Source organism: Salmo trutta, chromosome 5, assembly GCF_901001165.1.
Source record: "Salmo trutta chromosome 5, fSalTru1.1, whole genome shotgun sequence".
Classification (NCBI taxonomy): Eukaryota; Metazoa; Chordata; class Actinopteri; order Salmoniformes; family Salmonidae; genus Salmo; species Salmo trutta.
In genome coordinates this window covers 3,582,279-3,605,228 of record NC_042961.1, presented here as the reverse complement: position 1 = coordinate 3,605,228, position 22,950 = coordinate 3,582,279, and the positions used below count along the sequence as shown (strand labels likewise).

Genomic DNA, 22,950 nt, shown 5'->3' with positions numbered 1-22,950 from the left:
TCTGAAAGAGCTGCAAAATCTGGACCCATACAAATCAGCCGGGCTAGACAATCTGGACCCTCTCTTTCTAAAATAATCTGCCGAAATTGTTGCAACCCCTATTACTAGCCTGTTCAACCTCTCTTTCGTATCGTCTGAGATTCCCAAAGATTGGAAAGCTGCCGCGGTCATCCCCCTCTTCAAAGGGGGTGACACTCTAGACCGAAACTGCTACAGACCTATATCTATCCTACCCTGTCTTTCTAAAGTCTTCGAAAACCAAGTTAACAAACAGATTACCGACCATTTCAAATCCCACCGTACCTTCTCCTCTATGCAATCTGGTTTCAGAGCTGGTCATGGGTGCACCTGAGCCACGCTCAAGGTCCTAAACGACATCATAACCGCCATCGATAAGAGACATTACTGTGCAGCCGTATTCATCGACCTGGCCAAGGCTTTCGACTCTGTCAAGCACCACATTCTTATTGGCAGACTCGACAGCCTTGGTTTCTCAAATGATTGCCTCGCCTGGTTTACCAACTACTTCTCAGATAGAGGTCAGTGTGTCAAATCGGAGGGCCTGTTGTCCGGACCTCTGGCAGTCTCTATGGGTGTGCCACAGGGTTCAATTCTCGGGCCGACTCTCTTCTCTATATACATCAATGATGTTGCTCTTGCTGCTGGTGATTATCTGATCCACCTCTACGCAGACGACACCATTCTGTATACTTCTGGCCCCTCTTTGGACACTGTGTTAACTAACCTCCAGACGAGCTTCAATGCCATACAACTCTCCTTCCGTGGCCTCCAACTGCTCTTAAACGCAGGTAAAACTAAATGCATGCTATTCAATCAATCACTGCCCCCACCTGCTTGCCCGTCCAGCATCACTACTCTGGACGGCTCTGACTTAGAATACGTGGACAACTACAAATATCTGGGTGTCTGGTTAGACTGTAAACTCTCCTTCCAGACTCACATTAAGCATCTCCAATCCAAATTAAATCTAGAATCGGCTTCCTATATCGCAACAAAGCATCCTTCATTCATGCTGCCAAACACACCCTCGTAAAACTGACCATCCTACCGATCCTCGACTTCGGTGATGGCATCTATAAAATAGCCTCCAACACTCTACTCAACAAACTGGATGCAGTCTATCACAGTGCCATCCGTTTTGTCACCAAAGCCCCATACACTACCCACCATTGCGACCTGTACGCTCTCGTTGGTTGGCCCTCGCTTCATACTCATCGCCAAACCCACTGGCTACAGGTCATCTACAAGTCTCTGCTAGGTAAAGCCACGCCTTATCTCAGCTCACTGGTCACCATAGCAGCACCCATTCGTAGCATGCGCTCCAGCAGTTATATCTCACTGGTCACCCCCAAAGCCAATTCCTCCTTTGGCCGCCTTTCCTTCCAGTTCTCTGCTGCCAATGACTGGAACGAACTGCAAAAATCTCTGAAGCTGGAGACTCATATCTCCCTCACTAGCTTTAAGCACCAGCTGTCAGAGCAGCTCACAGATCACTGCACCTGTACATAGCCCATCTGTAAACAGCCCATCTATCTACCTACCACATCCCCATACTGTATTTATATATTTATCTTGCTCCTTTGCACCCCAGTAGCTCTACTTGCACATTCATCTTCTGCACATCTACCATTCCAGTGTTTAATTGCTATATTGTAATTACTTCGCCACCATGGCCTATTTATTGCTTTAACTTACCTCATTTGCACTCACTGTATATAGACTTTTTGTTTCTTTTGTTCTACTGTATTATTGACTGTATGTTTTGTTTATTCCATGTGTAACTCTGTGTTGTTGTATGTGTCGAACTGCTTTGCTTTATCTTGGCCAGGTCGCAGTTGCAAATGAGAACTTGTTCTCAAATAATCTACCTGGTTAAAAAAAGGTGAAATAAATAAATAAAATATAATAAAAAGACCTAGCCCCACCCACATCCGTTCCACACGTCGAAAGGGGTTGGAGGCCAAGGAAAAACAAATAAGTGCTACCAAATATAACAATATGCATTTCATAAATATTCCAATAAAGTGTGTAAATAAGACGTATTAAACACGTCTATAAACCACAATGAGGACATAGCAAGTTTTCATTAATCATTGGGTACATCGTACGAAAAACATCAGAGTAATCTTAAATAGGCACATAATTCATGTTCAAATTCACAACATAACATTCATAGGCATTTCATCATTAAGTCCTTCAGGAAATAATGTCTGGAGGGTGAAAATCCCAAAACATTCTCTTTTACTCAGAGTATTATTAATATCACCTCCCCTGTCTGATATCTTGACTTTCTCTATGCCACAAAATCTAAAGGTAGAAATGATTAATGAAAACTTGCTATGTCCTCATTGTGGTTTATAGACGTGTTTAATATGTCTTATTTACACATTTTATTGGAATATTTATGAAATGCATATTGTTATATTTGGTAGCACTTAGTATTTGTTTTTCCTTGGCCTCCAACCCCTTTCCATGTGTGTAACGGATGTGGGTGTGGCTAGGTCTACATAAGGGTGCTAATTTTAAAAAACTCACAAAAGCTCTGATGAAGGCCCTGAGGCCGGTACGTAAAGCTCTGATGAAGGCCGTGAGGCCAATACGTAAAGCTCTGAGGAAGTCCGTGAGGCCGGTACGTAAAGCTCTGATGAAGGCCCTGAGGCCGGTACGTAAAGCTCTGATGAAGGCCGTGAGGCCGGTACGTAAAGCTCTGATGAAGGCCGTGAGGCCGGTACGTAAAGCTCTGATGAAGGCCGTGAGGGCGGTACGTAAAGCTCTGATGAAGACCCTGAGGCCGATACGTAAAGCTCTGATGAAGGCCGTGAGTCCGGTACGTAAAGCTCTGAGGAAGTCCGTGAGGCCGGTACGTAAAGCTCTGATGAAGGCCGTGAGGCCAATACGTAAAGCTCTGATGAAGGCCGTGAGGCCGGTACGTAAAGCTCTGATGAAGGCCGTGAGGGCGGTACGTAAAGCTCTGAGGAAGTCCGTGAGGCCGGTACGTAAAGCTCTGATGAAGGCCGTGAGGGCGGTACGTAAAGCTCTGATGAAGACCCTGAGGCCGATACGTAAAGCTCTGATGAAGGCCGTGAGGCCGATACGTAAAGCTCTGATGAAGGCCGTGAGGCCGGTACGTAAAGCTCTGATGAAGGCCGTGAGGCCGGTACGTAAAGCTCTGATGAAGGCCGTGAGGCCGGTACATAAAGCTCTGATGAAGGCCGTGAGGCCAATACGTAAAGCTCTGATGAAGGCCGTGAGGCCGGTACGTAAAGCTCTGATGAACGCCGTGAGGCCGATACGTAATGCTACAATGCTACAATGGATGAATCTACAGAAATGCTACAATGGATGAGTTTACTGTCATTTGTTCTCAGAGACATCCTCTCATATGAAGTTCTGTGCAGTGACAGGACAACAGATACAGCACAGATACAAGTCATATATTTCCTTCTCACCTAACATGATCATACAACATCTAACCTACTAAAATCCACCAAGACCACACGGTTTTATCATTTACATTTAGACTGTCTTTACCTATACACTTAACCTGTCTGTCTGTCTGTCTGTCTGTCTGTCTGTCTGTCTGTCTGTCTGTCTGTCTGTCTGTCTGTCTGTCTGTCTGTCTGTCTGTCTGTCTGTCTGTCTCTCTCTCCCTCTCTCTCTCTCTCTCTCTCTCTCTCCTCTCTCTGTCTCTCTCTCTCTCTCTCTCTCTCCTCTCTCTCTCTCCCTCTCCCTCTTTCTTTCTCTCTCTCTCTTTCTCTGTGGCCTGATGTATATCTATATAGACATACTTTAATAATAATCATACATACACTACTTTCCTTTATCACTTAGTCTTCTCGTTTAGCTAGCTGTACCCTGAAAAACAACAACAACAACACAAGCCTCGCTGTGCTAAAACACTGCAGAGGCCTGGATTAAATCCTAGCTATCAGCTATGTCCTTGTGAACTCCTATGAGGAAACAACCACCAGGCTAGCTAGTCAATCTCCCTACAGCCCAAGGGAAGTCCATTTACAGATCCCTAGGAGAGTTGGAATGGAGGGAGCACATCAGCACTGCAACACAGAACCTAGCTGACAGGAGGACGACAGAAACAACTCCATCCCAGATGAAGAGAGAGAGAGAGATGAAGAGAAAAGGGGGGTGAAAGAGAGAAATAGGGACATTCAAAGAACCCAGGGAGAGTGTGAGTGAGAGAGAGATGAGAGAGAAACAGAGACAGATATATAGAGAGATCCAAAGACAGATACAGGTAACAGAGAAACCAAAACTTTCTGTTCTCAAGACCCAGGAGACACACTTCCCAAGGGAAGTCCATTTACAGATCCCTAGGAGAGTTGGAATGGAGGGAGCACATCAGGACTCCAACACAGAACCTAGCTGATAGGAGGACGACAGAGACAACTCCATCCCAGATGAAGAGAGAGAGAGATGAAGAGAAAAGGGAGGGGCAGAGAGATAAATAGACGCATTAAAGAACAGACCTACTAACCAAGAGAGAGAACAAGACATTTCAGAGTCATGACCCATGAGACAGAGACACTCTCCCCATCCCAGACAGAGACACTCTCCCCATCCCAGACAGAGACACTCTCCCCATCCCAGACAGAGACACTCTCCCCATCCCAGACAGAGACACTCTCCCCATCCCAGACAGAGACACTCTCCCCATCCCAGACAGAGACACTGTCCCCATCCCAGACAGAGACACTCTCCCCATCCCAGACAGAGACACTCTCCCCATCCCAGACAGAGACACTCTCCCCATCCCAGACAGAGACACTCTCCCCATCCCAGACAGAGACACTCTCCCCATCCCAGACAGAGACACTCTCCCCATCCCAGACAGAGACAGAGACACTCTCCCCATCCCAGACAGAGACACTCTCCCCATCCCAGACAGAGACACTCTCCCCATCCCAGACAGAGACACTCTCCCCATCCCAGACAGAGACACTCTCCCCATCCTAGACAGAGACACTCTCCCCATCCCAGACAGAGACACTCTCCCCATCCCAGACAGAGACAGAGACTCTCTCCCCATCCCAGACAGAGACAGAGACTCTCTCCCTATCCCAGACAGAGACACTCTCCCCATCCCAGACAGAGACACTCTCCCCATCCCAGACAGAGACAGAGACTCTCTCGCCCATCCCAGACAGAGACACTCTCCCATCCCAGACAGAGACAGAGACACTCTCCCATCCCAGAGCAGAAACAGAGGACACTCTCCCCTCCCAGACAGAGACACTCTCCCCATCCCAGACAGAGACAGAGACACTCTCCCCATCCCAGACAGAGACACTCTCTCCATCCCAGACAGAGACACTCTCCCCATCCCAGACAGACAGAGACACTCTCCCCATCCAGACAGAGACTCTCTCCCCATTCCAGACAGAGACAGAGACACTCTCCCTATCCCAGACAGAGATACTCTCCCCATCCCAGACAGAGACACTCTCCCCATCCCAGACAGAGACACTCTCCCCATCCCAGACAGAGACAGAGACACTCACCCCATCCCAGACAGAGACAACTCACCCATCCCAGACAGAGACAGAGACACTCTCCCCCATCCCAGACAGAGACAGAGACACTCTCCCCATCCCAGACAGAGACAGAGACACTCTCCCATCCCAGACAGAGACAGAGACACTCACCCCCATCCCAGACAGAGACAGAGACTCTCTCCCTATCCCAGACAGAGACACTCACCCCATCCCAGACAGAGACAGAGACACTCACCCCATCCCAGACAGAGACAGAGACACTCTCCCCATCCCAGACAGAGACAGAAACACTCACCCCATCCCAGACAGAGACAGAGACACTCACCCCATCCCAGACAGAGACAGAGACACTCACCCCATCCCAGACAGAGACACTCTCCCCATCCCAGACAGAGACACTCTCCCCATCCCAGACAGAGACAGAGACACTCTCCCCATCCCAGACAGAGACAGAGACACTCACCCCATCCCAGACAGAGACAGAGACACTCACCCCATCCCAGACAGAGACACTCTCCCCATCCCAGACAGAGACAGAAACACTCACCCCATCCCAGACAGAGACAGAGACACTCACCCCATCCCAGACAGAGACAGAGACACTCACCCCATCCCAGACAGAGACACTCTCCCCATCCCAGACAGAGACACTCTCCCCATCCCAGCCAGAGACAGAGACTCTCTCCCTATCCCAGAAAGAGACACTCTCCCCATCCCAGACAGAGACACTCTCCCCATCCCAGACAGAGACAGAAACACTCACCCCATCCCAGACAGAGACAGAGACACTCACCCCATCCCAGACAGAGACAGAGACACTCACCCCATCCCAGACAGAGACACTCTCCCCATCCCAGACAGAGACACTCTCCCCATCCCAGCCAGAGACAGAGACTCTCTCCCTATCCCAGAAAGAGACACTCTCCCCATCCCAGACAGAGACACTCACCCCATCCCAGACAGAGACAGAGACTCTCTCCCCATCCCAGACAGAGACAGAGACTCTCTCCCCAACCCAGACAGAGACACTCTCCCCATCCCAGACAGAGACACTCACCCCATCCCAGACAGAGACAGAGACTCTCTCCCCATCCCAGACAGAGACAGAGACTCTCTCCCTATCCCAGACAGAGACGCTCTCCCTATCCCAGACAGAGACACTCTCCCCATCCCAGACAGAGACACTCTCCCCATCCCAGACAGAGACACTCACCCCATCCCAGACAGAGACAGAGACTCTCTCCCCATCCCAGACAGAGACAGAGACTCTCTCCCTATCCCAGACAGAGACGCTCTCCCCATCCCAGACAGAGACACTCTCCCCATCCCAGACAGAGACACTCACCCCATCCCAGACAGAGACAGAGACTCTCTCCCCATCCCAGACAGAGACAGAGACTCTCTCCCTATCCCAGACAGAGACGCTCTCCCTATCCCAGACAGAGACAGTCTCCCCATCCCAGACAGAGACACTCTCCCCATCCCAGACAGAGACTCTCTCCCCATCCCAGACAGAGACACTCTCCCCATCCCAGACAGAGACACTCACCCCATCCCAGACAGAGGAACCTCTTCCTGATGAGCCTGGTGCGGACCTTCCCAGTGACGGCCATGTAGGACTGCCAAGCCTCCGTTAGGACCCAGCAGAACGACGCCAGGAAGAAGAAGTGAAGGAAGGCTGTCGTCATGGTACAGACACCCTGTTGATGACAAAGAAAAGGGACAATGAGGTTCTGGATGGTAAAACCTTGTGAAGAACATGAGTGAGCGGGACAGCAATGGCCGACAACATCAACTTCATAGACCAGTATTCACAAAGCGTCTCAGAGTGGGATAGCTGATATAGGATCCGTTTGTCTTTTAGATCATAATGAATGAGGTTATATGGACGAGGAGGACCCGATCCTAGATCAGCACATATGGGCCTAAGATTATTAGAAGAATTGACTGTGTCAATTCTGTGATTCCCATAATGCACCACAGTTTGATCACATAAAAACTGTCACAAAAGCAGCACAGTATCATTTAACAATTCTACTCAGGTGTAAAACAGTAGATCTAAACTGCACTTTCAGTCTACATAATACCTTATAAACCAAAGATTGTACTACACTCCATTAGTATATTATCCGTTTGCCATAAGCACTACAACTACATACAACTACAGCATACATATATAAAGCTTCTGCTAAATGGTATATTGGTTAGTTAGACAAATACATATTGTAATGGGACCCTGTCTTGAACAGTAATGGTACCCTGTCCTGAACACTAATGGTACCCTGTCCTGAACACTAATGGTACCCTGTCCTGAACAGTAATGGGACCCTGTCCTGAGCGGTAATGGTACCCTGTCCTGAACAGTAATGGGACCCTGTCCTGAGCGGTAATGGTACCCTGTCCTGAACAGTAATGGTACCCTGTCCTGAACAGTAACGGTACCCTGTCCTGAACAGTAATGGTACCCTGTCCTGAACAGTAATGGTTCCCTGTCCTGAACAGTAATGGTTCCCTGTCCTGAACAGTAATGGTACCCTGTCCTGAACACTAATGGTACCCTGTCCTGAACACTAATGGTACCCTGTCCTGAACAGTAATGGTACCCTGTCCTGAACACTAATGGTACCCTGTCCTGAACAGTAATGGTACCCTGTCCTGAACAGTAATGGTTCCCTGTCCTGAACACTAATGGTACCCTGTCCTGAACAGTAACGGTACCCTGTCCTGAACAGTAATGGTTCCCTGTCCTGAACAGTAAGGGTACCCTGTCCTGAACAGTAATGGTTCCCTGTCCTGAACAGTATTGGTACCCTGTCCTGAACAGTAATGGGACCCTTTCCTGAACAGTAATGGAACCCTGTCCTGAACACTAATGGTACCCTGTCCTGAACACTAATGGTACCCTGTCCTGAACAGTAATGGTACCCTGTCCTGAACAGTAATGGGACCCTGTCCTGAACAGTAATGGGACCCTGTCCTGAACAGTAATGGTACCTGTCCTGAACAGTAATGGTACCCTGTCCTGAACACTAATGGTACCCTGTCCTGAACAGTAATGGTACCCTGTCCTGAACAGTAATGGGACCCTGTCCTGAACAGTAATGGGACCCTGTCCTGAACAGTAATGGTACCTGTCCTGAACAGTAATGGTACCCTGTCCTGAACATTAATGGTACCCTGTCCTGAACAGTAACGGTACCCTGTCCTGAACAGTAACGGTACCCTGTCCTGAACAGTAATGGTACCCTGTCCTGAACAGTAACGGTATCCTGCCCTGAGCATTAAGTCAATAAGAGCTTTGGTTAGAATCCCATGACTGCAGCAACAGGAATGACAGGAACGACAGGACAGACAGACAGACAGACAGACAGACAGACAGACAGACAGACAGACAGACAGACAGACAGACAGACAGACAGACAGACAGACAGACAGACAGGGAACCAGAGAACCAGGTTGACTGACTGACACAAATCCATGGCTCTGCATTTCTCTGCCTGCAGCACACATTCATTAGTATGCTAGTGATCGAACAGGAAGGCACGTGAAGCAAGGTCGAGCTATCTACACGGAGAGGGAGTGTGTGTGTCTATGTGTATGTTTTTGTTTAACTATCCTTGTTGGTACCAGAGGTCCTCACAAGGATAGTAAAACAAGGAAAATTCGGGGATGGGGTAAGTATCTGCTGGTCCCCATAAGGAAAAATGCTATTTTAGGCTTAGGAGTTAGGTTTAGGGTTCGAATGAAGGTTAGGGTTAGAATGAAGGTTAGGGTTAGAATGAAGGTTAGGGTTAGGGAAAGGGTGATATCTAGTCAGTTGTTCAACTGAATGTATTCAACTGAAATGTGTCCTCAATCAGAGAGGTGCGGGGGGCTGCCATAATCGACATCCACGTCTTCGGCGGCCGGGGAACAGTAGGTTAACTGCCTTGCTCAGGGGTAGAATGACAGATTTTTACCTTGTCAGCTCAGGGACAAGGTAAAATTATTAGGGGTTAGAGTTAGGTTGAGGTTAAGGGTTAGGGGTAGGAGTTAGGGTTACAGTACGTATAGTTTTAGGGTTAGGGGTTTGGAGTCAAGGTTAGGCTTTGGGTTAAGGTTAGAGTTAGGGTTAGATTTAGGGTTAGGGGTTAGGGAAAATATGATTTTGGATGGGAATCAATTATTTGGTCCCCAAAAGGACAGCAATACAAAACTGTGTGTGTGTGTGTGTTTGTGCGTGCGTGCGCGCGAGCGAGTGTGTGTGTGTGTGTGTGTGCGTGCGTGTGTGTGTGCATGTGTGTATGCGAGTGTGTGTGTGTGTAAGCGTGCGTGTGTGTGTGAGTGTGTGTGTGTGAGTGTGTGTGTGTGCGTGTGTGTGTGAGTGTGTGTGTGTGCGTGTGTGTGTGTGTGAGTGTGTGTGTGTGTAAGCGTGCGTGTGTGTGTGAGTGTGTGTAAGCGTGCGTGTGTGTGTGTGTGAGTGTGTGTGTGTGTAAGCGTGTGTGTGTGTGTGTGTGAGTGTGTGTGTGTGTAAGCGTGTGTGTGTGTGTGTGTGAGTGTGTGTGTGTGTAAGCGTGTGTGTGTGTGTGTGTGAGTGTGTGTGTGTGTAAGCGTGTGTGTGTGAGTGTGTGTAAGCGTGCGTGTGTGTGTGTGTGAGTGTGTGTGTGTGTAAGCGTGTGTGTGTGTGTGTGTGAGTGTGTGTGTGTGTAAGCGTGTGTGTGTGTGTGTGTGAGTGTGTGTGCGCTTGTCCATCACTATTCTTCCTCTAAGCAGATAAAGCAACAGCCTGAATTTGGGCGTGAATTCATGAAAAAGAGGATTAGTGAATTAAGAAGTAGCCTTAATAAGCTCTGTGAAAGGGAAGTGACATGTACAGTGGGTAGTGAGAGGATTAAGCTGATGTCAATTCAGACACTCTCTGGTTTCTGTAGTTCAGGTTTTTGAGCTGTGGTAATCTGAGTGTTATTACGCAAAGAAGGGGAAACAGTTGAGCACATGTCAGCTCCTTCCAAATCCAAGACTTCCACACTGTTCTGTACTGTAGAGTGATTAGATTAACATTCAACACATCCATCCTCTTCAATTAGAAAAGCTACTTCATTGGACAAACAACAAAAACTGCAGCCCGGTCACATAGTTTGCTATTAAGCTGAGGGATGGGGCTGGAGATGCTTTCATTGAAATGACCAATGAACAGCAGTATATATTGAAGATTACACCTTTTATGTTGATGGAAGCCACTGGAGATACTGACTAACCCATGTTCAGGCCATGTGAGAAAATGAAATGATGTTTACCCATGGCCAGGAGGGATTTTAATCACGCCTTTGTGGATGCGGCTGGCAAATGTTTTCCCTGAATTCATGCATGCATGCACATAGTCCTCTTCTGAACTCTTATACAACTGCCTGCTTTAGAAAGAGATGGCACACCAATATTATGTCATGTGATCTCCCTATACCTCTCAGTTTGCAACACTATCATTTAAAATAGAGTTTTCTCAGTTCGAGGAGATGAGCAGGAAGACATGAATGAGGGTATGGAACCCATTCATCTTTGTATTTCTCTGGGTTTCCTATGCTCCTTGTCATTTCACCTCATTTATTGGACTATATGAAGGGCTCCCTCAAAAAATAGACCTTGGTTTCAATGGGGTTCCCCCTGCCTAAATAAAGGTTAAATAAAATACGTTAATAACCCCATTTGTTTGGTGTGAGCTCGTCATATCAGAAGTATTTAGAAAACAAATCTAAACAGAAAGACATTACTTTATTCAAAGTAATTAATAAGAGATTGCTGTATTCTGATTTCCCCCCAGGAATCCTCCCTGAGACATCATCTGAGGTAGAGTAGGACTTCACATCTGATCTCTGTACCTATCAGAGTGTGGTAGAGTAGGACTTCACATCTGATCTCTGTACCTATCAGAGTGTGGTAGAGTAGGACTTCACATCTGATCTCTGTACCTATCAGAGTGAGGTAGAGTAGGACTTCACATCTGATCTCTGTACCTATCAGAGTGTAGTAGAGTAGGACTTCACATCTGATCTCTGTACCTATCAGAGTGTAGTAGAGTAGGACTTCACATCTGATCTCTGTACCTATCAGAGTGAGGTAGAGTAGGACTTCACATCTGATCTCTGTACCTATCAGAGTGTAGTAGAGTAGGACTTCACATCTGATCTCTGTACCTATCAGAGTGTAGTAGAGTAGGACTTCACATCTGATCTCTGTACCTATCAGAGTGTAGTAGAGTAGGACTTCACATCTGATCTCTGTACCTATCAGAGTGAGGTAGAGTAGGACTTCACATCTGATCTCTGTACCTATCAGAGTGTGGTAGAGTAGGACTTCACATCTGATCTCTGTACCTATCAGAGTGAGGTAGAGTAGGACTTCACATCTGATCTCTGTACCTATCAGAGTGTGGTAGAGTAGGACTTCACATCTGATCTCTGTACCTATCAGAGTGAGGTAGAGTAGGACTTCACATCTGATCTCTGTACCTATCAGAGTGAGGTAGAGTAGGACTTCACATCTGATCTCTGTACCTATCAGAGTGTGGTAGAGTAGGACTTCACATCTGATCTCTGTACCTATCAGAGTGAGGTAGAGTAGGACTTCACATCTGATCTCTGTACCTATCAGAGTGTGGTAGAGTAGGACTTCACATCTGATCTCTGTACCTATCAGAGTGAGGTAGAGTAGGACTTCACATCTGATCTCTGTACTTATCAGAGTGAGGTAGAGTAGGACTTCACATCTGATCTCTGTACCTATCAGAGTGTGGTAGAGTAGGACTTCACATCTGATCTCTGTACCTATCAGAGTGAGGTAGAGTAGGACTTCACATCTGATCTCTGTACCTATCAGAGTGAGGTAGAGTAGGACTTCACATCTGATCTCTGTACCTATCAGAGTGTGGTAGAGTAGGACTTCACATCTGATCTCTGTACCTATCAGAGTGAGGTAGAGTAGGACTTCACATCTGATCTCTGTACCTATCAGAGTGTGGTAGAGTAGGACTTCACATCTGATCTCTACCTATCAGAGTGAGGTAGAGTAGGACTTCACATCTGATCTCTACCTATCAGAGTGTAGTAGAGTAGGACTTCACATCTGATCTCTGTACCTATCAGAGTGTAGTAGAGTAGGACTTCACATCTGATCTCTGTACCTATCAGAGTGTGGTAGAGTAGAACTTCGCATCTGATCTCTGTACCTATCAGAGTGTGGTAGAGTAGGACTTCACATCTGATCTCTGTACCTATCAGAGTGTGGTAGAGTAGGACTTCACATCTGATCTCTGTACCTATCAGAGTGTAGTAGAGTAGGACTTCACATCTGATCTCTGTACCTATCAGAGTGTGGTAGAGTAGGACTTCACATCTGATCTCTGTACCTATCAGAGTGAGGTAGAGTAGGACTTCACATCTGATCTCTGTACCTATCAGAGTGTGGTAGAGTAGGACTTCACATCTGATCTCTGTACCTATCAGAGTGTGGTAGAGTAGGACTTCACATCTGATCTCTACCTATCAGAGTGAGGTAGAGTAGGACTTCACATCTGATCTCTGTACCTATCAGAGTGTGGTAGAGTAGGACTTCACATCTGATCTCTGTACCTATCAGAGTGAGGTAGAGTAGGACTTCACATCTGATCTCTACCTATCAGAGTGAGGTAGAGTAGGACTTCACATCTGATCTCTGTACCTATCAGAGTGAGGTAGAGTAGGACTTCACATCTGATCTCTGTACCTATCAGAGTGAGGTAGAGTAGGACTTCACATCTGATCTTTGTACCTATCAGAGTGTGGTAGAGTAGGACTTCACATCTGATCTCTGTACCTATCAGAGTGTAGTAGAGTAGGACTTCACATCTGATCTCTGTACCTATCAGAGTGAGGTAGAGTAGGACTTCACATCTGATCTCTACCTATCAGAGTGTGGTAGAGTAGGACTTCACATCTGATCTCTGTACCTATCAGAGTGTGGTAGAGTAGGACTTCACATCTGATCTCTACCTATCAGAGTGAGGTAGAGTAGGACTTCACATCTGATCTTTGTACCTATCAGAGTGTGGTGTGTGTGTGTGTGTGTGTTGCATAATGCTACATTACATAAAGTCTCTTCCTCCTCTTTTCATCTCTTCCTCCTCCTCCTCCTCCTCCTTTTCTCCACGTTTCTTATGATGGTTTCAGTGACAGTATACATGAACCAGACAGCCTGGCAGACAGTAGGTCTAGAGACAGGTGTTGAAGGAGAACTATAACACATTCTCTCTCCACACAGCAGACAGTAGGTCTAGAGACAGGTGTTGAAGGAGAACTATAACACATTCTCTCTCCACACAGCAGACAGTTGGTCTAGAGACAGGTGTTGAAGGAGAACTATAACACATTCTCTCTCCACACAGCAGACAGTAGGTCTAGAGACAGGTGTTGAAGGAGAACTATAACACATTCTCTCTCCACACAGCAGACAGTTGGTCTAGAGACAGGTGTTGAAGGATAACTATAACACATTCTCTCTCCACACAGCAGACAGTTGGTCTAGAGACAGGTGTTGAAGGAGTACTATAACACATTCTCTCTCCACACAGCAGACAGTAGGTCTAGAGACAGGTGTTGAAGGATAACTATAACACATTCTCTCTCCACACAGCAGACAGTTGGTCTAGAGACAGGTGTTGAAGGAGAACTATAACACATTCTCTCTCCACACAGCAGCAAACCAGCGTACCATCCACAGAGTACCATTACAGTTGAAAGATGTTTTTGTTAAGGAAACACCAAGAGAACATGATACTGAACCCTTTTGTTAGTCTAAGGCTGCATCCCAGATCGCACACTTTATAGTGCACTCCTTTTGCCCAGAACCCTATGTGCCATTTGGGTGCCATTTTGGACGGGACCTGTATTTCACGGCTGAGACAACCACCTCCTGTGACGATCGTCAAAAGGAGTAGACCAAGGTGCAGCGTGGTAAGTGCTCATATTTCTTTATTGTAACTCAGAACACTAAATCAAAATAATAAACAATGAAAAACGACCGTCACGTTCTGCAGGCTAACTGAGCTGTACAAAAACAAGATCCCACACTGAAGGAGGGGGAAAAAAGGGCTGCCTAAGTATGATTCCCAATCAGAGACAACGATAGACAGCTGCCTCTGATTGGAAACCATACCAGGCCAATTAAAGAAAAAGACAACATAGAAATATATCACATAGACTGCCCACCCCACACCCTCACCTAACAAAATAGAGAAATAAAACATCTCTCTCAGGTCAGGGCGTGACACCTCCAGAGATGATGCCAGAACACCAATCTCCATTTCAAATATTGTTGATATAATTATGTTTTCTTCTTGTCCAACATTACCTGGACGAGGCTGTGTGTCTTATTGACATGCTAATGCTACAGTGTGTGTGCACCGGTGTCTGTTTGTGGGTTTGTGAGTGTGTGCACTCACTCGCAGGTGCGTGTCAATGTGTGTGTGCATGTTTGTGTGTGAACACGCCTGTGTGTGTGTGTGTGTGTGTGTGTGTGTGTGTGTGTGTGTGTGTGTGTGTGTGTGTGTGTGTGTGTGTGTGTGCGTGCGCAAAGAAAAAGGACGCTTCAAAGTACATGTGAAACCTCCCAAGACAACTGTGCCATCTGATCTGGTCCTGTACACTACTTACTGATAGGACACAGCTTGTGTTGTTCTGGCTGAATCACACACCATTCACACAGCTTGTGTTGTTCTGGCTGCATCACACACCATTCACACAGCTTGTGTTGTTCTGGCTGCATCACACACCATTCACACAGCTTGTGTTGTTCTGGCTGCATCACACACCATTCACACAGCTTGGGTTGTTCTGGCTGAATCACACACCATTCACACAGCTTGTGTTGTTCTGGCTGCATCACACACCATTCACACAGCTTGTGTTGTTCTGGCTGAATCACACACCATTCACACAGCTTGTGTTGTTCTGGCTGCATCACACACCATTCACACAGCTTGTGTTGTTCTGGCTGAATCACACACCATTCACACAGCTTGTGTTGTTCTGGCTGCATCACACACCATTCACACAGCTTGTGTTGTTCTGGCTGAATCACACACCATTCACACAGCTTGTGTTGTTCTGGCTGCATCACACACCATTCACACAGCTTGTGTTGTTCTGGCTGAATCACACACCATTCACACAGCTTGTGTTGTTCTGGCTGCATCACACACCATTCACACAGCTTGTGTTGTTCTGGCTGCCTCACACGCCATTCACACAGCTTGTGTTGTTCTGGCTGCATCACACGCATGGTGAAACATACAATGTCAATACTTTGAACGCCCACCTTATTGATATTGGAAATAGGCTTAGACGCAGACGAGAGCTTTTGAAAATTACACATGCATATTTACATGTTAGAGCTGAGCTGTATGGCTCCTTCACATTGATGGACTACCAAATGGCACCCTATTCCCTACATAGGGCACTACCTTTGACCAGAGCCCATAGGAAAAGTAGAGCACTATGTAGGGAATAGGGTGGCATTTGGGACTCAATATTAAGAAGCCTTACAGCTCAGCTCTAACATGTAAATATGCATATGCTCTTTTCAAAGGTTTGGTGTGCATCTAAGCCCCCATTTCCAGTTTTAATATGGTGGGCGTTGAAAGCAGTGATGCTGCAGGGTGGTAATACAGCCGCTGTTATTACTAATTGGCACATAGGCCTATGTAAGCCGGGATAAAACATCAAAACAACCTAACAATGTGGAAATGACGTAGGCACTGTAGTTTCAAAGTGACAGATGCCTTAGATCCCGAGGCCAATTACCATAACAATGTCAAACAACATTTAGTTTCTTTTAACTCAATACATGCATTTCAGTTGCAATGGTTCTTTCTGTTCTTTTACATTATGCATTGGTCTGACTACTGCATCTGAAATAAAAATGATCATGGTTTGTTTCCTCAATGCACACGTTACCATGACACGCATCCTCTGTTCTGTTATTGTCATGAAATGGTAGAGCTACTGTTCCTTGGATATTCAAGTAAAACCCATCACTGTGAACAAGTGGTGGAACAGCAAATATGACATCGCAGCTCTTGAGTCGTCAAGGACCCGAGAGAGGAGAAGATGGCAGCTGGAGGAAGAGATGTGTCAGACATCCTTGTGACTAGAAGGTGACAAAGTAGTGACAGGTGTCTGATCTGCCTGTGGTGAACAAGGACATCTGGAGGGATGAACAGAGAGTCTGGGGGGATGAACAGAGAGAGACTGGAGGGATGAACAGAGAGAGACTGGAGGGATGAACAGAGAGAGGCTGGAGGGATGAACAGAGAGTCTGGGGGATGAACAGAGAGAGACTGGAGAAATGAACAGAGAGAGACTGGAGGGATGAACAGAGAGAGGCTGGAGGGATGAACAGAGAATCTGGGGGGATGAACAGAGAGAGACTGGAGGGATGAACAGAGAGAGGCTGGAGGGATGAACAGAGAGTCTGGGGGGATGAACAGAGAGAGACTGGAGGGATGAACAGAGAGAGTCTGGGGGGATGAACTGAGAGAGGCTGGAGGGATGAACAGAGAGGCTGGAGGGATGAACAGAGAGAGACTGGAGGGATGAACAGAGAGAAGCTGGAGGGATGAACAGAGAGAGACTGGAGGGATGAACAGAGAGAGACTAGAGGGATGAACTGAGAAAGACTGGAGGGATGAACAGAGAGAGACTGGAGGGATGAACAGAGAGAGACTGGAGGGATGAACAGAGAGAGACTGGAGGGATGAACAGAGAGAGGCTGGAGGGATGAACAGAGAGAGGCTGGAGGGATGACCAGAGAGAGGCTGGAGGGATGAACTGAGAGAGACTGGAGGGATGAACAGAGAGTCTGGAGGGATGAACAGAGAGAGACTGGAGGGATGAACAGAGAGAGAATGGAGGGATGAACAGAGAGAGACGGGAGGGATGAACAGAGAAAGACTGGAGGGATGAACAGAGAGATACTGTAGGGATGAACAGAGAGAGGCTGGAGGGATGAACAGAGAGAGGCTGGAGGGATGAACAGAGAGAGTCTGGGGGGATGAACAGAGAGAGGCTGGAGGGATGAACTGAGAGATACTGTAGGGATGAACAGAGAGAGACTGGAGGGATGAACAGAGAGAGGCTGGAGGGATGAACAGAGAGTCTGGGGGGATGAACGGAGAGAGACTGGAGGGATGAACAGAGAGAGGCTGGAGGGATGAACAGAAAGTCTGGAGGGATGAACAGAGAGAGGCTGGAGGGATGAACTGAGAGATACTGTAGGGATGAACAGAGAGAGGCTGGAGGGATGAACAGAGAGAGGCTGGAGGGATGAACAGAGAGTCTGGGGGGATGAACGGAGAGAGACTGGAGGGATGAACAGAGAGAGGCTGGAGGGATGAACAGAAAGTCTGGAGGGATGAACAGAGAGAGGCTGGAGGGATGAACAGAGAGAGGCTGGAGGGATGAACAGAGAGTCTGGAGGGATGAACAGAGAGAGGCTGGAGGGATGAACTGAGAGAGACTGGAGGGATGAACAGAGAGTCTGGGGGGATGAACTGAGCGAGACTGGAGGGATGAACAGAGAGAGGCTGGAGGGATGAACAGAGAGAAACTGGAGGGATGAACAGAGAGTCTGGGGGGATGAACAAAGAGAGACTGGAGGGATGAACAGAGAGAGACTGGAGGGATGAACAGAGAGAGACTGGAGGGATGAACAGAGAGAGACTGGAGGGATGAACAGAGAAAGACTGGAGGGATGAACAGAGAGTCTGGGGGGATGAACAGAGAGAGGCTGGAGGGATGAACAGAGAGAGGCTGGAGGGATGAACAGAGAGTCTGGGGGGATGAACAGAGAGAGACTGGAGGGATGAACAGAGAGAGACTGGAGGGATGAACAGAGAGAGGCTGGAGGGATGAACAGAGAGAGTCTGGGGGGATGAACAGAGAGAGGCTGGAGGGATGAACTGAGAGATACTGTAGGGATGAACAGAGAGAGGCTGGAGGGATGAACAGAGAGAGGCTGGAGGGATGAACAGAGAGTCTGGGGGGATGAACGGAGAGAGACTGGAGGGATGAACAGAGAGAGGCTGGAGGGATGAACAGAAAGTCTGGAGGGATGAACAGAGAGAGGCTGGAGGGATGAACAGAGAGAGGCTGGAGGGATGAACAGAGAGTCTGGAGGGATGAACAGAGAGAGGCTGGAGGGATGAACTGAGAGAGACTGGAGGGATGAACAGAGAGTCTGGGGGGATGAACTGAGCGAGACTGGAGGGATGAACAGAGAGAGGCTGGAGGGATGAACAGAGAGAAACTGGAGGGATGAACAGAGAGTCTGGGGGGATGAACAAAGAGAGACTGGAGGGATGAACAGAGAGAGACTGGAGGGATGAACAGAGAGAGACTGGAGGGATGAACAGAGAGAGACTGGAGGGATGAACAGAGAAAGACTGGAGGGATGAACAGAGAGTCTGGGGGGATGAACAGAGAGAGGCTGGAGGGATGAACAGAGAGAGGCTGGAGGGATGAACAGAGAGTCTGGGGGGATGAACAGAGAGAGACTGGAGGGATGAACAGAGAGAGACTGGAGGGATGAACAGAGAGTCTGGGGGGATGAACAGAGAGAGGCTGGAGGGATGAACTGAGAGAGACTGGAGGGATGAACAAAGAGAGGCTGGAGGGATGAACAGAGAGAGACTGGAGGGATGAACAGAGACAGACTGGAGGGATGACCAGAGAGAGGCTGGAGGGATGAACTGAGAGAGAATGGAGGGATGACCAGAGAGAGGCTGGAGGGATGAACTGAGAGAGACTGGAGGGATGAACAGAGAGTCTGGAGGGATGAACAGAGAGAGACTGGAGGGATGAACAGAGAGAGAATGGAGGGATGAACAGAGAGAGACTGGAGGGATGAACAGAGAGAGACTGGAGGGATGAACAGAGAGAGACTGGAGGGATGAACAGAGAGAGACTGGAGGGATGAACAGAGAGAGACTGGAGGGATGAACAGAGAGAGACTGGAGAGATGACCAGAGAGAGACTGGAGGGATGAACAGAGAGGGACTGGAGGGATGAGCAGAGAGAGGCTGGAGGGATGAACAAAGGCTGGCAGTACTGTAGACTCACACACTCACAACAAAATTGTGATTCTCAATTCTTTAAAGGCCCGCAATGTACGTCAAGAGTAGGTCCTAATGAATGTTTAAATTCTATGCACAAGCCTTGTATACAGTGACCACAACAAGACATATTTATTAACATGATGTAAAACCCTGACATGCTGAATCCTTCCCTGCAAGATAAAGGATGGACGGCATCAAAGATGTCTACATGTATAGCAACATATTGGATAGTTGATTCTTCATCTTTCCCTGACAGGTAAAAGTCCACTTAGCATCTTAGGGAAGCCAACCCTACCACCCGGTTCCTCAGACAGGAGAGATCAAGATGTACATTTTGGTCTGAAAGCACTGCTTTGATGAAGCTGTGAAGGGGGTTACCATAGATATCCTACTAAATATTCTAATTACATGGGGGTTACCATAGAGATCCTATTAAATATTGTAATTACATCGGGGTTATCCTTGACATAGCACTTAGGGACAATAAGCCATATGATGTGCTTTGTGAGAATATTCATACTGCAGAACTGGATGTTGAAGAACACATTTAAGTGTGTCTGTTTGTATGGGGGGAATGTGTATGGATTCATCTAGTGAGTGCATACATTTTTGTTCATACTGGTTCCCCGTGGGAATCGAACACACAACTCTGACCCTGACGTTGCAATGCCATGCTCTACCAACTGAGCTACACAGGACCATGTATGGCTGAGAAATGTGTATGGTTTCATCATACACTAATCAGTGTTACTGTCAACACCAACTACACACCTCATTTCCTCATATCAGTCTGGAATGGTGACTTTGTCTCTCTGAGACCTGGGCCACATTTAGTATGGCACAGTGGCTGAGTTTACACAGGCAGCACAAATCTGATCTCTCATCCATCCACCCTCTCAGTGGAAACCTAGTGTATATCTGATCCATCCATCCCCTCAGTAGTAATCTCAGTACTAACCTCTGTGGTAATCTCAGTACTAACCTCTGTGGTAACCTCAGTAGTAACCACATTGGTAACCTCATTGGTAACCTAGTGGTAACCTTATTGGTAACCTCAGCAGTAACCTCATTGGTAACCTTATTGGTAACCTCAGCAGTAACCTCATTGGTAACCTCAGTAGTAACCACATTAGTAACCTCATTGGTAACCTCAGTAGTAACCTCAGTAGTAACCTCATTGGTAACCTCAGTAGTAACCTCAGTAGTAACCTAGTGGTAACCTCAGTAGTGACCTCAGTAGTAACCTCATTGGTAACCTCAGTAGTAACCACATTGGTAACCTCATTGGTAACCTCAGTAGTAACCTCAGTAGTAACCTCATTGGTAACCTAGTGGTAACCTCAGTAGTAACCTCAGTAGTAACCTCATTGATAACCTAGTGGTAACCTAGTGGTAACCTCAGTAGTAACCTCAGTAGTAACCACATTGGTAACCTCATTGGTAACCTCAGTAGTAACCTCAGTAGTAACCTCATTGGTAACCTAGTGGTAACCTCAGTAGTAACCTCAGTAGTAACCTCATTGGTAACCTAGTGGTAACCTCAGTAGTAACCTCATTGGTAACCTAGTGGTAACCTCAGTAGTAACCTCATTGGTAACCTCATTGGTAACCTCATTGGTAACCTCAGTAGTAACCTCAGTAGTAACCACATTGGTAACGTAGTGGTAACCTCATTGGTAACCTCAGTAGTAACCTCAGTAGTAACCACATTGGTAACCTCATTGGTAACCTCAGTAGTAACTTCAGTAGTAACCTCATTGGTAACCTAGTGGTAACCTCATTGGTAACCTAGTGGTAACCTCATTGGTAACCTAGTGGTAACCTCATTGGTAACCTAGTGGTAACCTCATTGGTAACCTAGTGGTAACCTCATTGATTAACCTAGTGGTAACCTCAGTGGTAACCTCATTGGTAACCTCAGTGGTTATCTCATTGGTAACCTAGTGGTAACCTCATTGGTAACCTAGTGGTAACCTCATTGATAACCTAGTGGTAACCTCATTGGTAACCTAGTGGTAACCTCATTGATAACCTAGTGGTAACCTCATTGATAACCTAGTGGTAACCTCATTGGTAACCTAGTGGTAACCTCATTGATAACCTAGTGGTAACCTCCGTAGTAACCTCAGTAGTAACCTCAGTAGTAACCTCAGTGGTAACCTAGTGGTAACCTCATTGGTAACCTAGTGGTAACCTCATTGGTAACCTAGTGGTAACCTCATTGATAACCTAGTGGTAACCTCATTGGTAACCTAGTGGTAACCTCATTGATAACCTAGTGGTAACCTCATTGATAACCTAGTGGTAACCTCAGTGGTTATCTCATTGGTAACCTAGTGGTAACCTAGTGGTAATCTCATTGGTAACCTAGTGGTAACCTAGTGGTAATCTCATTGGTAACCTAGTGGTAACCTCATTGGTAACCTCATTGGTAACCTAGTGGTAACCTCATTGATAACCTAGTGGTAACCTCATTGGTAACCTCATTGGTAACCTAGTGGTAACCTAGTGGTAACCTCATTGGTAACCTAGTGGTAACCTAGTGGTAACCTCAGTAGTAACCTCAGTAGTAACCTCATTGGTAACCTAGTGGTAACCTCATTGGTAACCTCATTGGTAACCTCAGTAGTAACCTCAGTAGTAACCTCAGTAGTAACCTCATTGGTAACCTAGTGGTAACCTCAGTAGTAACCTCAGTAGTAACCTCATTGGTAACCTAGTGGTAACCTCATTGGTAACCTAGTGGTAACCTCAGTAGTAACCTCATTGGTAACCTCAGTAGTAACCTCAGTAGTAACCTCAGTAGTAACCTCATTGGTAACCTAGTGGTAACCTCATTGGTAACCTAGTGGTAACCTAGTAGTAACCTCATTGATTAACCTAGTGGTAACCTCAGTGGTAACCCAATTGGTAACCTCAGTAGTAACCTCAGTAGTAACCTCAGTGGTAACCTAGTGGTAACCTAGTGGTAATCTCATTGGTAACCTAGTGGTAACCTCATTGGTAACCTCAGTAGTAACCTCATTGGTAACCTAGTGGTAACCTCATTGGTAACCTAGTGGTAACCTCATTGGTAACCTCAGTAGTAACCTCAGTAGTAACCTCAGTGGTTACCTCAGTGGTTACCTCATTGGTAACCTAGTGGTAACCTAGTGGTAACCTCATTGATAACCTAGTGGTAACCTCATTGGTAACCTAGTGGTAACCTAGTGGTAACCTCATTGATAACCTAGTGGTAACCTCATTGGTAACCTCAGTAGTAACATCAGTATTAACCTCAGTGGTAACCTAGTGGTA

At 46.9% G+C, this 22,950-nt stretch overlaps 1 protein-coding gene across 6 annotated transcripts in view; it reads right to left on the bottom strand.

The window, feature by feature from the left end:
• The window catches only part of LOC115193521 (adhesion G protein-coupled receptor B3), a 140,398-nt gene that overhangs the window by 39,399 nt on the left and 78,049 nt on the right, over positions 1-22,950 (bottom strand). For all 6 annotated transcript variants that reach the window (XM_029752222.1, XM_029752225.1, XM_029752224.1 and 3 more), the window contains one exon: positions 7,081-7,231. In XM_029752222.1, coding sequence (XP_029608082.1) covers positions 7,081-7,231 — 151 coding nt within the window. The remainder of the gene's footprint in view (positions 1-7,080; positions 7,232-22,950) is intronic.